At 44.0% G+C, this 19253-nt stretch overlaps 1 protein-coding gene across 3 annotated transcripts in view; it reads left to right on the top strand.

Annotated features, from left to right (window-relative positions):
* Positions 1–19253, top strand: part of CACNA2D3 (calcium voltage-gated channel auxiliary subunit alpha2delta 3) — an 863447-nt gene that overhangs the window by 623210 nt on the left and 220984 nt on the right. For all 3 annotated transcript variants that reach the window (XM_044253365.1, XM_044253364.1, XM_044253363.1), the window contains 2 exons: positions 15120–15191; positions 16482–16562. In XM_044253365.1, coding sequence (XP_044109300.1) covers positions 15120–15191; positions 16482–16562 — 153 coding nt within the window. The remainder of the gene's footprint in view (positions 1–15119; positions 15192–16481; positions 16563–19253) is intronic.

Genomic DNA, 19253 nt, shown 5'->3' with positions numbered 1-19253 from the left:
TCTTTCAGGATGGAACTGGCTTATTAATATCCCCCCCGAGTGTCCATGGGATCCGGAATGCATTTGCATATTCTTTGTGTCCTTGTTTATATTATATTTAGGAGGAATAAATGGAAGCATTCATTTCCCTAAAGTTTTTCTTCCCTTTTTGCTTTTTTTTTTTTTTTCCCCTCCCCTTCTTTCTTTCATTGGTCTCATGCCTTAGGTCCAAACTTGTGCAAGTAGAATCTGGCCCGTTCTTATCTCTGGGTAATCAGATTTCAGCAATCGTGGGGCATCATTTATCATTCTTCGCCTCATTTAACTTCTGTACTTTGAAATGTTGAATTAACTGTCATTGAAAATAGAAAATTGAGAGTTTGCAAAGCTGCTGTTTTCATAGGACTCTAGGTCTAGTGATTTTCCTGTTCCATTACAGTTATATAACCAGCAAAATCCGTGCAAATCAAGTGTGAAACTGAGAGGTGGTAACTATTTACATTTGGTTCTGGTTTATGACTCATTTGCTTTTACCTTTACTTGCTCTGTGTGTGAATTATTGTATCTTGTTTTGATAACCCCGTTTCCCCCCCTTATCATTTACTGTTTTATAGGAACATGTACAGGCATCTTTTATAGGCGTCCCTGAGCTGGGGCTGTTGTGATTGCGTACACCAAGTCTGTAAGATGGTAGCTGACACTCGAATTAGTAGATCCTCTCTGTGAATAAGGCCAGGGAGGAAGAAACCAGAACGAGTCTAGCCACTACAGCTCTCGCGTGACCTGTGCACTAGAACTCTGGAGATCAGAGTCACTGCATGTTGCTGAACCAGAATGATGATCACAGAGCCCCATACTTTATTCCCCACTGTAGTTCTGTGTGGGTAGATTGGTGGCAGTCCAGATCAGCTGACAAAGAAGGTATAGTTTTCCTGTTTCATATCCATGTGCGTCTTGGCCAAACCCTCACCCATGGCCCTCTCCAACACTGTGTTTGAGACCATTAGTATAGGCATGCAAGACCCCCAGATTCAAAGGGCATGGCTCCCAGTGGCAGGAGGGCTGGCAGAACAGCACGGAAGGACTGCAAACCCGTATGGATTGGTGGGGGACCATGGAGTTCCATGCAGAAGCAGGATGCTATTCACCTTGCTTGTTTGCAAAAGTTAATTGGTTAATTTTAAACTCATAATGTGTGTTTACTTGTATATCTGGAAAAAAATCTTCAAGTTTCACCACATTTTTATATAAATTGGAACTTTCATAAGATTTTATAACAAGGATAAAAGCAAGGTAAGAACCAGAATCCAATTATGAAAAGATGGATATATATATATATATATATATATATAGTTTACTTTTTAGCTTTTACACTGTTAGACATGAAAATCGGTTTAAAAAAAAAACACAAAACAAAACCAAAACAAAATGAAAAACTTCGAAGACTACATTGCTAGTACATATGAAGAACTTACATACTTGCATGTTTTAACCCAGTAATCCTCCTTCATAGAAAGAATGTAACCTAAACAGGTCAGTGACTTGCAATTTTACCTATAACGAGGAAAAGAAGAACCAACATATCCAGCAATAATAAAGTGGTGGCGAAAGTCACCCAAGTTCGAAAGGATGGGAAGCTATTATAAAATTGTGGTCAAAATGAAATTGAATAATATAAGAACATAGTTTTAAAATCAGAATATAACATTTTATGAACAATATGTTCTCTCTCTCTGTGTGTGTGTGTGTGTGTGTGTGTATGCATATAGTTGTATAAAACAATACTGGAAAGAAATACATAGGCATGCCTCATAGTAGCTATTCCCTTCTGAAAGGAGAACAAGTATTTTGTTTTATTCTTTTTTTTATATATTTTTTAAGATTTTATTTATTTATTTGAGAGAGAGAGAATGAGAGGGAGAGAGAGAGCCTGAGAAGTAGGAGGGTCAGAGGGAGAAGCAGACTCCCTGATGAACAGGGAGCCCAATGCGGGACTCAATCTCAGGGCTCCAGGATCATGATCTGAGCTGAAGGCAGTTGCTTAACCAACTGAGCCACCCAGGCATCTCTATTTTGTTTTATTCTTAATAGAGTTCTGTACTTTTCATACCCTGGGTGGTGAACATGTATTTTTATAAGTAACTGGTTTTATTTATAATAAGAGTGAACTAAGCCTATTTCTCATAGTGAACTAAATGTATTACTCATAAATGGACAAATAAGGCTTAGCCTAATAATTGCTGAGCCTAACTCCAAAAACAAATGAAAAACTGGGAAAATCCAAACTCAGTTTTAAAAACACATAAATTACATAGATTCTTGGTACAGATAGCTCTGAACAGAAGATATGCTGTCTTACATGTGACAAATCTAAAAGCACCTTTGTTTATCCAAACTCTTCATTTTCTAACAGAGAAATCATCTGTGATCTTTAGTCAAAGTCCCAGTCCACATGAGATCCTTAGAGCAACATGGACCTAACCTGGGTGGTCCACGGAAGTGCAGGGGCACGGTCGAACCCGGGGGCTACCTCCCCTACTACACACACCTCATTTGGAGGTGTCACCTGTCCTACTCAGGGGTCAGTGCAGGGCTGGTCGGAAGGAAAGGCTACAGCGGCTTTCAAATGGGAAGAAGGGAGCAGACGAGTGACCTTTGCCTGGCTGCTATTTGGAAAGTACTGTTCCCACACAGTCCAGCCCTTTGTGGTGTGCACGAGTAACAGAATGGGGCTGTCCCACTCTTAGGGTAGAAGGAAGAGAGCCCAGTTGTCTAAGGACCAACTATAAGGTTGGCGGGAGGTGGAGTGGAGGCCCCGCCCTGCCAGCCCTGCCTGGCAGACTTGGGCACAGGATGCCAACCCCCTGAGCCTTGGTTTTCTCCTTGTTGTAACATCCCTTTTACACAACTCTCCTGAGAAGCACATGAACAGTGCTTGCCAGGACCATCCACACTGAGTGGCCAACTGGAGGGGAAGCCGGTCATGGAAGGAGCAATGCTACCCATCATACTAGTAGTATATTTTGTTTAATAGAAACAAATTTGACATAAATAAATTAGGAATGGTTTTGAAACACTGAGGTAATCTGATGTTCTCAAAAAAAAAAAAAATTAGGTATTTTTGTTAAAGCCAAAAACCAAGAATTGATTTAAAGATCCCTTGTATCTCAGTGCTTTCTTGTCCCAGACTTAATGTTTAGTGTCTTAGGAATTCAAAGTCTTTAAAAAATTCTCATGGATTTAAGATATGTGAATGTTTTCTACTATTTCTTTAAATCAAGCATAACTATAAAATATGACTGTCTTGAGGTGTTAAAACAATTCAAACCCTTCTCATAACATTACTAAAATGAAACTGCCTTTTCTTTTGAAAGTCAAAGAAACATCTGAGTAAAAACAATGAAATTTGAAGAAATTGTTTTTCATTGCCATTTTCTTAGCTCCCCCAAATAAATATATACACCCTTTTTTCTTCTACACAGAAAGGAAGGCAGAGGATTGAGGAGAGCTGTTTCACAAAGCCAATGAATTTGTCTGTGGTAGCATTAATGTCAGCATGACTTATGTCAAGCTTAGAGACTGTTTTGAGAGGACATCAGAGGACACCTGATGTTCTGATTTCCTTGTTTCTAGATGCCAAGGCTTGCTTATTGACCCAAGGGTGATCATGAGCTCAAAGGATTGCTATTTTGAGGGTTCCTCTGTATTTATGGAAAGATTTAGAACAACTGTATCTATCATGTGACACACTAAGATGTGTTTCCTCAAAGCAGCCCATGAATCTACCCCTTATTGGTCAAGACCCTGGAAGAGAGAGTATCATTTAAGGGATACCTGCATGGAATCTATTCATGAAGAAAAGAATCAGAGAACCCAGAAAGTGTGGGGTTCCATGAGGAAAGCATTTATTTTGTGATTGCATTACTGTGTTTCTGTGAGTTCTGTAAGAGAGAAGTGAGAAGGTATGCACCATAAAGAACACCATTCATTTTGACACGGGGCTAATGAAACTCAGTGCATTCATTGACTCATCCGGAAACCAAATCTACGTCAAAATGTAAACTATGCCAAGTCTATATGAAATCAATGCCAAATCACCGTCAATGATATTAACCTGACTTTATGTGTCCTCATCGGTGGAGATTTCCTGTGTGGCAGGTGTGGTACGAAAATGCCATGAATTACTCAAGAGAACATACACACACACAGACAAACACACAGACACACACACACGCGCGCACCATATACTCATAGGCAGAGCCTTGCCTTTCTCAAGTTTTTTTTTTAGCATAATATTTTCATACGCACTATTCTCGTTTTTGCTGGCAGAATTTATCTACCTTATCCTTTCTTCCCATTGCAATGAGATTTTAATGTTAATGAAGCAACTGCCTTTACAGTGTGGTTTTTTGTTTGTTTGTTTGTTTTTTTCCTAAACGAGTCCTGTATTTGTTGGGCTGGTCATAGTTCAGCTGCCCGATCCTTTTCCCCGTCATGATATTCGCTGGTCAGACCCCCAATTAATGGCTCTAGAGTCATTACAAATCCTAATGTAGCCAGGTTCCCGGAGAACTGCAGGGATGGCTCTGTTCGAGCTTCCAGACCACTCACGCCGGAGGGTTCGACTGGAATGACCCTCTGGGGTTAAGCCGGAGCAGTTGTGCAATCCTGTACAGCCACACGACTAACAAGTTCAAAAACGGAAAGCTAGATGTTTATCCCTTCAAATTAACTGGAAGGATTTTGGAAAACCCAGCCTAGTTTCATGAGGTAGAAAAATGTCAGGCGAAGGACGAATGCCATGGTATGGACTTTCTTTTTCCAGAAATGACTCACAGGACGGAACCACTTGCTGAGTCAGGAGCCCTTGTGTGCTTGGATTGGCCCCATCCATGTTGGCCCAGGCCTGGGAGGCAGTAACTCCTCTGCAGGCTGGGTGCTTCTGCAGCCTCTGTCCCTTCTTTCCCAGCCCCTTCCCCCCCACCCCCCGCAATTCCCTTCCCAGTCTGCTTCCTTCCTAACCTCCTTCCATTTCACAGTTACAATAACCAGCCCACGCCCCACCCCAGCTGCTTCCTAAGGCCTTTTGTTGGCCTAGTAAAGCCACGATGTTCTATCGTGGGATAAAGGAATCATATTTTTCTATTTTGTTTATGCAGTTCAAATGGAGAGATGGATGGAGTGTTCTAATTTGGTAGAGTAGGGGGTGAGTTCCAGAGGAGCTCATCGGTTCCTCTCCCCTCCCCTAGAATGGTCCTGATGAGAGCCTATGTCCTTGTGGGATGTGCCAGGAACTGTAGTGGAGGCTTTATATCTATAATTCTACTTAATCCTCCCAAGAACTGTGGACGATAGTCCTACTTTAGCAATGATTAGCGTGGTTCACTGCACTCCACGATCCTTAAGGCAAAAAAGAGTCCCCAGGAGAGAAAAGGACAGGCTTGCCCAAATCCTGGTACCACATCGCTGTGACTCCTTTTCCTCCTTGGAAAATTGTAAAATAAACAAAAGGGCAGGACCAGAATCCATTCTTTCCAGGATCATTCACTGAGGGCTTCCTAGGTACCAGACCTATGCTAAATGCTATGGATAAAATGCTCATCTTTGTCCTTCACAGAAAGGAGGTTGAGGGCCCAGTGATTGGGACAGGGCCTCTAGCATCGATGGTCCAAGGCCTAAATCCCCACCCTGATCTCTGAATGGGTGCCAGATCCTTTGTGCCTTTATTTCTTCACCCACCCGATGCTCATGGACACTTTGCAAGGTCTATGTCAGGGTTAAATCTGAGACTACAAAAATATAAAAACATTTAAAGCAGTGCTTAGTGCTAGCAGGTTGTGCTTGGGAATAGATACAGATGGATGGATGGATGGATGGATGGAGAGAAGGATGCATAAATAAAAATGACTCAATAAGTTTGGGTAACCTGCACTGGGATTTAATTCCAGATGCTTCTACAGCTGGTTCTCCTCCCTGTGCTGCTTTCCAGAGAAGTCATAGTGTTCATCTAAGTTGTTACATGAGCCTCTGTCCCTACCAGCGGCAGCGGCATGTAAGCACCAGCTGCTCAGAGACCCCTTACGGTCTCACCATGCAGGGGCAGGCCCCACATACTCAGATACTGAGCGAAGGAGGGAGGAGTGAGCAGAGGCCCCAGGAGAGAAAAGGACAGGCTTGCCCAAATCCTGGTACCAAATCGCTGTGACTCCTTTTCCTCCTTGGGCCTCAATTATAAAATAAATAAAAGGGCAGGATCGGAATCTGTTCTTTCCAGGATCATTCGCTGAGGGCTTCCTAGGTACCAGATCTATGCTAAATGCTGTGGATAAAAAGAAGGATCATTCCCTGCTTCTGCCCTTATAGTTTACAAGCCCTCCAGAATTTTCAGTTTTTCTTCCAGCGATGGTGTTCAGTGACTGCTGTATTAACAGTTTGCACAAATTCAGTCCTAGATGGTATCTTAGGTTGTAGAGTAAATATGATTATCTTTGTAGTAAAGTTTGAGAACATCTGGTTCCCATTTCCACTTCGTTAGGGAAGGTTTTATGGAGGAAGCGATGTTTCAGGGGGTCTTTAAACAGGGGGAAGGTTTTATTCCGGGGCCTTAGAGCTCCAAGAGTTGACCGTATGTTCAAGCATCTATTTGGGAGGTGTCTAAACCACATTTGTGAAAATATAAATGCTCTGCTATACTCAGGGGTGGGGGCCAGTCATGTGTCGTAGCCCATCATGAATATTAGCCAAAATCCAGTGCCCTATGGTAATTTGTATTGTCATTATTCTGGGACGGTCTTGAAATAAGCATGTTGTACCCTAATCACCAAACAAAGCAGTCTCCTAAAACAACTTTCAGATATGTCGATCTGTAATATTATCTTGCCCATGAGTTTCCTTACATAATGTGGCCATGGCCAAAGACCACATCTCCCCTCTGTCTGAATGTTTCCTAAATAAAATGTATTCTCTGCTCAATGACATATCTCAGAAACGCTGGGAAGAGAGGAAACAACATAAAATCTTCCCCGAATAGTAACAACTTTATTAGAAAAAATTCATTCTGAGATTCTCATACGGATGTTCCAACATTATCCAACACTATCACTCACAAAGCTGTCTTCAGGTTGTTAAGAAGAGAAAGAGAGGACAAACAATTGAGTTCATACAGGATACAAAGTTCAAAGAGGGAAATCTGTTTGCTTTTGAATTGAGACAACTTAAAATACAGTAAATCTCATAAGAATTTAGGGTCTCCAAATCTCAGATGTGAGTAATAATAATGATTCAGTAAGAAACGAATATGTCTTGGCTAAAAGCAAAATATCATTTATGAGCATCCTCGAGGACTGAGGACTGACCTTTACCAAGACAATCAAATGCAAAGTGAGGGGGAAATATTACTTGGAAGAGTCACGTATTCTTGTTTCTTCTAATTTTCCACTTTCTTCTTATTCTTCTACTTTCTACTTTGTAATGCCTTATATTATTTAGAATCCAGGCATCTTCCACAAATGCTGAAAGATGCCAGTACAAATGAGAATCTAAACAATGGTTGGTGTTCTCAAATTGTCTAGATTTTAAAGGGTCACAGTTAATCTGAGTGGCACCATAAAAGATAATCCACATTGCTTACATTGAAAGAACCAGCTCTTCAATTAAAAATAGTAATGCCTGGGGGCACCTGGGTGGCTCAGTGGGTTAACCTCTGCCTTCGGTTCAGGTTATGATCTCAGTGTCCTGGGATGGAGCCCTGCATCAGGCTCTCTGCTCAGTGGGGAGCCTGCTTCCCTCTCTCTCTGCCTGCCTTTCTGCCTACTTGTGATCTCTCTGTCAAATAAATACATAAAATCTTTTAAAAAAATAGTAATACCTGCTTTTTTAAACCTCTTACTATAAAGAACACCTAAAATGCTGATAACCAAAAATATGTTTATAGCTCAGAATATAAAAACTTTATCCTCATAGCATTTTCATGTCAAAGTATTACCATAGTTTGTTTAAAGAAGTATTTTGATCTTTATGCAAAAAGATTTGTTTGAATAGGATTACTATTACTATTTATTCTAAGGCATTAATATTCATTGCAAACATATGCTGTTCGGTGATTTTATTTATAAAATGCTGTCTGTAGATGAAAATTAATGGGAATGTTCTTTCTGTTAAAATTTTCAACCATACAGAAAGGAGATTAAAGAAAAAAAAATCAAAGATACAGAGATAGACTACCGAAGATGATTTAGAAATCTTTTGGCTTTATCACTGGAACAAGTTATTCTTTCTTTCTCTTCTCATTTCAACGTGGCTTTTTAGGTTACTAAGCAAATGTATTTTTAAATATGCATAGTTGTGTAGAGCCTGTCACTTAAAACTGACCACTACTGAAACAGCTAGTAAACTTCATGATTATTACTAACAACTGTGGAGATCTAAATGAGAGTAAAATTCAGAGTCAGATGATGTTAACATCAGCTAAGCAGATAATGCTGATACAGTGCACAGATACTTTTCAAGCATAAGGTGCACCAACAGGGTTTAGTTTCCACATTTCAGTGGCTTTCACTTGTTCTTCCTCTGGAGCATGTCTGCATCTCCAGCAGATGTCTCCAGGACAGAAAATCAACACTCTTCTTTGAGTATGGCTGTTACTAGATTACTTTCCCTGGTCTCTGTTCAATATTGAAGATAAGGGATGTTGGGATGAGGGAAGGAGTGGGAAAATTGGGGCAGGGACTGTAGATGGGCATCAAAAGGATAGGTATAAAGGACTTTTTGGTCTGGGAATAGGAGGGAAGGTCCAGGGATTTGTTCCTGTGGAACAAATAGCCACATACTCTGCTCATGTGCCCTCTTCCAGGCCTCTGCTTCCCTGTTGCCCTCCCTGGTGCTCTCACTAATCTGCAGTTTTATTCTCTGGCTTTCTACTGTTGGCCCTCCCCTTGCCACAGTGTGAAAACTGAAGGACCTGGCTGCCATCTGTTCCCATCTTGTTCCCTTTGCCCCTCATCATATGCTACCAAAAGAATGGCTCTTGGGGATTCCCAGATCATTGGTGAACTTAAACTAATGGAGAGAGGAAAGATAAAACCTCCCCCTTCCTGCACTCCCTTGTCATATTCTCAGAACCTGCACACCTTGAAGAATTAACTTCTATTTAAAGATGTACGCAGCTGTGTTTTTTCACCTCTTGGTCCCATTTTTTTTTCTCTGTCAAGCAACAGGTTATTAACAGAACCATGAGTTTATATAGCCTGTCTTTTCTCCCTCTGGGTGGGGAACTAAGTGACATCACCTGCCTTTTAAGTACATTTTTATTGCTAACTAAGGCTATCCTCTGGAAAAGGCTCATCTTCCAGGACCTTGTGCCTGCAATTCATATGAAGTGCCACTAGATGGCGGCAGTGTCTGTTCATGGAGTGCAGGTTGCTGTTCATGCCAGGTGTTGGAAGGAAGACACAGCAGAAACCCAGCTGTGTACTCACAAATTATGTACACATGTATCAAATATTTAAGTATTATGGTATACATTTATATGATGTACTCCATTAACATAGCCAATATGTTGATTGACTTTAATAAGAAATAAAAACATATAAAAGGGGTAACATAGAGAAGAAATATAATCTTTGAGAAGAGTTGGTGAGTTGGCCTTTGTCCTTGGCTTGGAGCCATTCTCTTCCTGAGCTGAGTTCCCCATTTCTGCACAAACTTCTCTTTGAGCCCAAGCCTCCAGGGCTGAGCAGTGATGGCAGGAAGCTCTGCTGAAAACCACCTGTCAGCCCTCAAATGTGCCATCAGTCACGCTGCCCCTACCTCATTCAGATCCCTTCTGAGGGCCTGGCTACAGCTCACCTCCTTTCTCTAGAGCTTGGCCCTCATTCCCAGAGGCCTCCAGCTGCTGGGGACTCAGGTCCTGCCACTGGTCCTGGCAAGCTTCCTGTGAGTGGAGATCCCTCATGGGCATCCCTGAAGCCACAGCTGGTCCCAATGGAAAGGGCCCTGCCAGGGACCCAGCAGTGGCTGCAACCTGCCTCCATTCTTGTCCTCTTTCCTGGCAGGTTCTAGCATCCCTGCTGGAGCAGACTCAGGCTTTGCAACTCCTCACTCAAGTACTCAAAGCAGGCAAATGTCTATTCGTTATTAAAGTTTTACACAAAGTCATAATGACAATAGTTTTGATGTTATCATAAAGAGTCCTCGTTTCCCCCAGAATACTGCCCATTGCTATTCAGTAGGAATTTCCTCCGTTGTGGAAACAACATGCAACCACACATCTTGAGGTTGTTGGGACCATCTTCCCTTTGGCCTTTCTGGCTTCAGCAGTGTCTCCCTGTGTGGGTTGTACAAGGTACCTGGGACCAGATCAGTGGGCATCTAGAGCTACTTGTGTCATTTATGGTCAAGATGGGCACTTGCACGAGTTAGGATTCTTCTGTTATAAGAGTTACAAATTCAATCCATGCTCATTTGCACAAAAAGGGAAAACAAAAAACAAAAAAAAAAACATGGCTACAAGGAACCCAATAATGGAAAACAGCATGGTGGAGTTGAGCTTAGGGATGAAGGCATCCAGGGACTGGTTCTCTCCCTCCCTGCCCCTCCTACCTCACTCCCTCTCCCTCCTTCCTCTCCCCTCCTTCTCTCCCATCACACATACACACACACACACACACACACACACTTCTCCTCCTGTCTCTGGGTTGACTTTATTTCCCAGCCCCTTATCTATGGGGAAAGGACTTGGTTGTCAGGCTTACCTTCTTCTAATTATCTGCAAAGGGAAGGAGAAAGTTTTTCCTGTTAAGTCTGGATGGGAAAAAAGAAAAAAAAAAAATGGGTGGCCTGGGCAGGGTGTGTGTGTGTGTGTGTGTGTGTCTAGTGCCCTGGCTGGCTCAGCCTGGGTGTGATGCCCAGTAACATGCAGGATGGGAGAGGTTAGTTGCCAAGAGAACCTTGTGGAAGAAAGAGATAAAGAGGATTTCTCTAAAGAAAGGGAGTAATATTTCAAAAAAAAAAAAAGGAGGGGTGAGTACTGGGCAGTTTTAAAAAATAAAAAATAAAAAAGTAGAACAGGATGAACACCAAATAGATAGATAGATAGATATCTCCCCCTTCATTGTTCCATTGATACATATTCTTAAGTTATGTATCAAATGGATGAACAGCTCTATCACAGGGAACTTGTCCCTGCTGTCATTACACAGGTTTCCAGGAAGCATTCTGAATCTGTCATAAAAACCCCAACAGATGTCAGGAGCTCCTGGATGTTTTTACTTTAGTCCCAGCTAGTCCTGAAGAAAAGCGCTCCCCTGGTCACGTGTCTAGAGCCAGTGCACCCCGCCGCCCCCCCACCCCCCCACCCCCCGCCAGGCCAGCATTTCTCTCTCTGTCCCATTGCTTTTCGGTCTCCTCTGGGGGACTTGGGGTTTCTGGCGGGTAAGACCTATGTCTCCTGCCTGGGTATCTTCCAGAACATGGCATGGAGCGTGGCACAGAAGCTGGTGCCCAAGAAACATTTCCCAAGGGAATCAATGAAAGGTCATGACCAGAAGAGAAGTACGGCAACACGGACGGACCACAGCTCTGGTGGTCCTCCCATCTGGGCCCACACTGGAGGGCGGTCCGGGCGGTCAACCCCGGCAGTCGGCAGGAAACGAATCGAGCATCAGGAGTAGAAGGAGCCCCAGCCCCACCGCATATACCTCACACATGACTCCAAATGCATATTCATACAAGCCCACATGCATGATTAACTTGGGAAGCTGACAGGAAGCAGTCAGTCTGTCGAGCAAGTTTGTGCTTTATAAACCAGATGTTTGGTATTATTATTCCTCATTTCCTTTGATACCAGAACGGACCCCATTATGTAGCAGAGGAAATGAAGGATATGGAGGAACATACAGTATTATCCAACAGAGCAGCACCACCAAGCATTTTGGAGGCCTGCTCAGAGCCTGGGCAAATGCCATTGAATGGCAGTTCATTTTAGGATTCCCACTTGGACTTAAGTTAATAGGATTTTTCCCAGATGGACCATGGTGACCTCCCTCCCCCATTGCTACCCTCTGGAACATGAATGTTGACTCTGTGTCTGCGTTTTTCTTGGAAGCCACGTGCATGAATCATAAGCAGCTCTTGCCTCAGCAGCCACTACAGGTTGGGGGGCACAGAAAAGCAGGGACCCCCTAGCGTGTGGGGACAGAGGGTGTCTGGCTGCGGCTGGCTCCGTAACTCCTGCTTGGTGGTCTGGACACAGCGCCTTGGCCGCTGACTGCTGTTGCCTGTGGCAGGAGTGCAGAATGCGTTTCGATCGTAAAGTGTTCACAGTGCACATTAACATCCAAGCTCATGTTTCTCCTCCATGGACTGCTCAAGCTTCGCAGAACCCAGATCTGCGGAGACTGGAAGAGATGGAGCTCGTGGGTGCAGAAGAACATCTTAACGTCACACACTAATATTCCCAGGCCCCGCCAGCCCTCATGGCCATGCTGGTGAGCTGTATACATCGAGAAGGCTCGGGGTTCAGGTTCTGGCCAAGCCAGTCCAGATCGGGGCCAGAACTGCCCCAGGAGAGAGCACATGTCCTCCCAGCACAGTGGCTAGACCGAGCTCATGGCAGTTCCTTTGTTTACCGGAGGCTGAGTGGTTTAAGTACACGTGTAACATAATGGGGATTTTTTTTTTTTTTTTGGTAAGGTAATGACGAGCCGTAATTACTTATAGAATTAGCTTCTGGGTAAAGCTGATACTGTATGCTGGCTTAATATTTGGAAGTCAGTTTCCCGTGATCTTGAACCTGTGCCAGAACAATTACCAGTGAGTTATAACTGATTCTTACTGGTTGCAGGAACAAGCTTCATTTCTCATTACTGTCAGTGGTACGTTTTGATTTCATCCATGATACATGTTGGCATCGCTTGAAATTTTGATTGCGAAGTGGAAGTTGCCCAGGGTTCTGGATCAGCTCAAATCAGTTTTCTGTATAGTATTGAGGATTAATCAAGGAGTCGGAATATGGGGAGATCTCCCGTCCTAAGAAAGGTGTTTACTGTGGGTTGGTTCTGCCTTTGAAAATGGCCCTCCCTACCCCCAACAGTGGCCATAGGATACTTAAAGTACTTTTTGCAAGATGTTGGAACCATGTCTTCACAAACTATCATTATCATCTCATGGTTAATTTTATTTAGCTATTAATAGTATGATGTAGTAGTAAGTTTGTTGTCTTATTCTCAGACCCAAATTAGCTGGCCCAGATAATGGATTACATGATTACCATATGTATCAGTCAGGGCTCTCCAGAGAAAGAGAAGCATAGGGGATAGATACATTTTTCTCTCTGTAGGATATACATCATATATATGCAGTGGGGGAGAGAGAGAGAGATTGACTATAAGGAATTTCCTCGCACAGTCGTGGGGGCTGGCACATCAGAAATCTGTAGGGTGGATTGGCAGACTGGAAGGTCCAGCAGGAGGGGATGAGGGGAGTCAGGAAGTGGAATTCCTTCTTCCTTCAGGGACCTGTTTTTTCCTCCTAAAGCCTTGAACTGATCAGAGGAGACATACTCACGTTATAGAGGGTCATCTGCTTAATCAAAGGTTGCTTATTTAAATGTGAGTCACATCTAGAAAGATACATTCAGGGCAACATGTAGACAGGTATTTGATCAAAACATTGGGCATGATGGCCAAGTTGATACGTAAAAATTAACCATCACCACCATAAACTCCCAGCCCAGTCATGCCGCTGTTCTGTGAGCCATATTATATTCTACAGCTCGAAGAATTTGTTGAAAGAACAAATGGGAGGAAGATGGCTTGAGTTCTATGACCTTTTTTCCAAAGGGCAGCCAGTCCATGGACATCTAAGTTGATGGGGACCCTTGGGTTTTAGAATCTTCTCTTTAAAATGTCTCTTCCCAAGAGGATTGAGGGAACAATACCTGATTTTTCTAGTCTAAAGGTATGGTATGAAGTACCTGAAGTCTAAAGGTATGAAGTACTCAGACATCAGAATATACTGTACATCGGACATAGTGCAGTCTCATTCACAGATTGCTTCAAGTGAGGCCAGAATGGGCCACGAAACTAGAAAGACTCTCTCCCCCACCAGACTTGCCATGGTAATTTTGGTCCCTGTGGGAAGTGTCACATGCCTTGGTCTCACTCTGGACTCTCTTACTTACTAGCCACATGACCTTGCAGGGATGGAAAAGAAGCCAACATCCTTTGAGCACGTCCTCATGCCAGACACCGGGCTGGGCAGTGTCACATTTTATCTTCATGGCAACAATGCTGGGGAATAATTGGCATTATTTCCTATGAGGATATGGAGGCTTAACAAATACAGTTAATAAAGATTCAAAGCTGAGAATTAAAACCAGGATTGTCTTGGACCCAAGCCTACTGTGGTGCAGGACTCTGTTTCCCCTTTTGTTATTGGGGCAGAGTGGAGTTCCTGCCTATCTCCAAACCCTGTGTGAAAAGCAGATGTGACTCTGGGTCTCAATACATTTGTATGCAATTCAGATGGTCCCAGAAGGATATCGTTTGCCCTCCTTCAAGGGCTGTTGTTCCAGGAGAAATGTTTAGCTTCTTAGCAGTGATTTTGGGATCAGATGATAAAGTTATTTGTTGTGTTTTGTTTTTCTTTTGTTTCCTGTCTGGGACTGGCGCACAGAGATGTGTAGAGGTACCAGAAGACCTTGACTCAGCTACCTTGGGGAGAATAAATGATTCCAGATTCCATTGTTTCCAGCAGGGGCAACTCGTAAAACCCCTTATGCTCATATTTTCTGATCCTCAATTTTCAGCTTAAGGAGAAGCATTCTTATTGCACATAAATGTCTGCAAAGCAAAAGGATAAAATCAATCTGTGATCATAAAACGGAGTGAATCACTAAGCTGCAAACCAGGCTTTCTCTGACTGGCGGTGACTGACTTTGTTTCCCCAGCCATGGATGGGATCCTTATCTGCTAGTTAGAGTAGAGGGACATTGTACTCTTCCTAGGCTACTAGCCTGAGTGGGCAGTGGTCCATTCCCAATGGCCCTGGTCAGGAAAGGAGGAGATGGTCAAGGGCCATGGCCACCAGCCATCTGTGGTTTCCAGAGCATTCCCGGGTAACTGACTTCTCTCTCCCTCCAGCTTGCCGATGATCAGGGCCTCGTCCTGATGACCACGGTTGCCATGCCTGTGTTTAGTAAGCAGAACGAAACCGTGAGTACAGCAGCTGTGTTCCTGCGTGATGTTAGGAGGGTTGCCATCTCAGACACTCTGGTGACCTTTCTATGTTTGTGTTAAGTAAGGTTAGGGGATCGATCACTTGTCCTCACTTTTAATTCTGTTGTTAGGATCACGACAGCAAGAATAGAGGAGAGGACTTCCGACAGGTGTCACATGACAGTGTGAAGCACTTTTCCCAAAATTAGGTGTGAAGTGACCAGAGGAAGGCAAAACCCAGAAAGAATCCTCGTGTATGGTGGGATGACCCCCGCTGATGTTTAGTGACCAGCCTTGTGTTTGTTTCCTTGGGCTGTGGTAACAGAGGATCACAAATGGGGTGGCTTAAAACAATAGAAATTTATTATCACAATTCTGGAGTCCAGAAGCCCCAAATCGTGGTGTTGGCAGGACCGTGCTTCCTCAGAAGGATCTAGAATATCCTCCCAGTGCCCAGATGTTCCTCAGTCGGTGGCAGCTCTGCCTCCTTCTCCACGTGGCCTTCTCCTCTTGTGGGTTTCTCTGTCCTCTTATAAGGACGCCAGTTGTTGGATACAGGGCCCATCCTTAATGCAGGATGGTTTGGCCTCAAAGTGATTACACGCTGTTTCTAAAAAGGGTCACCTTCCAAGGTTCAGGGCAGATTTGAACTGGAGGGAAACAATGGACAGTAGCAATTTGTGTCTTCTTCCGGGAGGTCTCTCTGACCCTGACAGCTTCAACACATCATGTAGACTTTGGAAACTGGGACCCTCCGTGGAGGCCTATTCCTTCTCCTTGGGCATTGGTTCCAACACAGGTGTGAGGGTTATTGCATTTTTCCCCTGGGCACCAGGTGGCAGTGTAAGTTGAGAGAGCAGTTATGCTCTCTGGAGAAAGCTTCCATAAAATTAACTGGCTAATGCTCATAGCCGTTAGCTGCTAAAACTTTTGTGTTTCTTCACATTAATTTTGAATTTTCAGAAGGGAGAAGAGATGTCTGTTTGGGCATCTTGGTATGGGTGTGTGTGTGTGTGGAAAGGTACTGTGGTGCGTGTTTGGCCTGAGAAGCTACCATTCTTGTCTAGCAATATTTGTGGGTGGGGGTGGGAGCTAGAAGAGAGGCCTCATGGAAACCTGGGTTAATCTCTAGAATTCCTTGTGGAACCTGAGTTAACCTCAATCTCTAGAATCTTCGAAAAGACACTAGAGGGTGACCTGTGGTGTGCTGGTTTCTCACTCAATTCTATTCCTTCCCCCAAAGTAACTCATGATTGTCATTGTTACTTGCTGTTTGTTTTTCAACAGAGATCAAAGGGCATTCTTCTGGGTGTGGTCGGCACGGATGTCCCAGTGAAAGAGCTTCTGAAGACCATTCCCAAATACAAGGTAATGCGTCACCTAACAGTCAAGGGCCAGGTGTCTAAGATACTTTCACAATCTAACACAGTGGTAATGAAAACAGGAATTAAAGAGGCCCCTTTACTCTCTTTCTGGCAGGAGCTGCCTTTTTTTTTTTTTTTTTTTTTTTTTTAAAGAATAGTAATAGTTCAGGCAGATCTGAGTAGGTCTACACGTGCCCAAGTTTTAATGGGTCCGTGTCTATATGCTTATGTGGGTCTACACAGGTCCTGTATCTCTGATAGTCCTCTATACCAGTCCTAACTCACCCCAATCTGAGGAGCCCCTAAAATGTGTTACTTTTTAACATTGAAACCCAACGAGGCACAAAGAGAAATGGTCTCTGACTCTGTTGCTTGCACATTCCCTCTAACTTGGAAGGTAATGATGTACATGCAAATTAATACACTTTTCCTCATTCTAAATTAAAATCCACTAAGAAAATTGTAAGTTTCTTTTTTTAACTCTGGGGACAATCAAGGGGGTGGAGTGGGTAATTTTGGAAGAAAGAGGACGTAGTAAGCTTTAGTGGGCCACTGCTTTGGGAGCCTAGACCAGCATAAGAGTGTTGCAAGGAGTAAGAGCACAGAAGGAAGGAACTTGGAAACAGAATGGAAATGCCAGAACTCTGCTCTGTGTGCAAGGCCAGCTCTGCGTCGGGGAGAGAGGGAGGCCACACTTGCCCCTTTATCCAGCCTACGCTGCCTTCCCGGTACTCTGTTCCCAGCACTGTTCCTTCAGTTCTTTTAGTTTTGCATTTGGGGACAGAGGCGGCTCTTGTGGGCCATCCCAATGCACAAGGGTTGAAACCACACCCGTGCCCTCAGCACCCGGCAAACGGGCCTGCTCATGTCTTCTTTGGCCCACTCTCGGATGGACAAGCACTCCCTTTGACCCCAACTGGAGGCGGGCGAGCTCCTTTGGGCCAGGAATCTGAGATTGCTGACTGGCTCACAGAGCCCCCTTCCTTACCACCTCCCTCCCTGACGTGCCGAGCCTGATTCGCCGCAGTTGTGGAGGGATCCGGGACCTTCTTGGGCCTCGGCAGGAGGAAGACAAGGGTTAGTGCTCTGGAAGCAGATAACACTGGGATCCCAGCTCCATCCCTGAGGAGCTCTGAGTGGACAAGTCTCTCAAATCCTTAGTTCTTCCGTCCAGTGGTGACAACAGTCCAACCTGCTCACAGACAGGCAGGAAGAATTGACCATTACCATTATCATTAACTGGGAATGATGGCGACACACTGACCAAGGGGACGGGTATGACTCACAGCCTCGGGCCCTCTTCCGTGTGGGATGCTACCAGCAGAGAGCTGGTAATACCTTCCCCATGCCAAGCACGGGCACCCGTGGGCTTCACGTCCGCTGAACCCTCGCTAAAATAGAAGGTCCAACCAACCAATCTGTGAATCGAATGACTAGCTGACCACATTCTGGGATCTTCTGCCACTTTTAAAATTGGGGTTTTCCAAGAATTTTGAAAGACACGAGGAAAGGCTTATAATACAAGATGTATGTGATAGGCAGTTGACAAGGACAGGCTTACCTTTGGACAGAGGGTCAGGACAAGAGGAAGCCAATGGCTCAGCCCATCACCAGGAACTCAGCTGAGCAGACAGCTGCGGCCAAATCAGGTCTCTCAGCTGGTTGGAGGCAAAGTGAGAGATGCATAAAATGGCTATTTAGAAAAGACACACACTGTGTCTTGTGCTGTAGGATTAGCAGATAGCATTTGCCAGGACCTGGCACTGTGCAAAGTGCGTGACCCACATCATGGTACCCGGTGTCCCTTAGGCAAGTTCGGTGCTGTTGTATCCATCCTACTCCTAAGGAAACTCTGGTTCCTGTGGCTTCTGTCCACTGAGCCTGGGGCCACATCAGTAGGAAGTGGTGAATGTGATGCGAGCCAGGTCTGTGTAACTCCTAGACCCATGAGCTTAAGGAATATCTAAGCCATTCACACAACACTGCATGATTTGTTGTCGGGCTTCTGTGCCATCCCTACCGTCATTTACATAATAGTTCATTTGCAAATCAATTTGAAACTTTCTACACTTAACTAAATTTTAATGGGAAATGCCCTATCACCATTTTATCACCATTTTCAAAGGAAAGCCAGTGTCCTCAGCCTCTCTAGAATTGTAAAAGTATATATATATAAATTTAAAAATAAGGAAAGAGTATTAAATAAGGAAAGAGTATTAAAGAGTATAATCTAAGGTTCTGAGCGTGAGGTCTGTTCTCTCATTTTTACGGTAATATAAAAGGCAAGTGTGAAAGATAGACAAAGTGGAAACTTTTCTTTTTTATATAATTGGAAGGACGGAAGAAATTTAAAAAGAGCTGGCTCTCGCTAGGGATCCTGGCTGATGCATTCAATACCAGGCCCACGTGCCACCGAAAATCATCTTTGCTGGTTTTGTTTTGGGTCTGTTTTTTGTTTGTTTGTTTGTTTAAGAAAGCTAAACAGTGCACGGGAAGATGATGGACCGCTAGAGTGAGGACCATGGGATGGTTCAGCCTGGGGCGATGGGCGCCCCTGCCTTCTGGGGCTCCTCCCAGCACCATGGCCACCATCCAGAAGATCAGGGCCACCCCTACATAATGGCCCAGGCATCTCAGAGTCCTCAGAGTCTGATTCTTCCCAGCACTTTCTGTCTGGCCCTTAGCACCTGCTCCA

The sequence above is a fragment of the Neovison vison genome, chromosome 6, assembly GCF_020171115.1.
Source record: "Neovison vison isolate M4711 chromosome 6, ASM_NN_V1, whole genome shotgun sequence".
NCBI classification, from domain to species: Eukaryota; Metazoa; Chordata; class Mammalia; order Carnivora; family Mustelidae; genus Neogale; species Neogale vison.
Note: the sequence above shows the minus strand (reverse complement) of the source record. Positions and strands in the feature narration are given on the sequence as shown.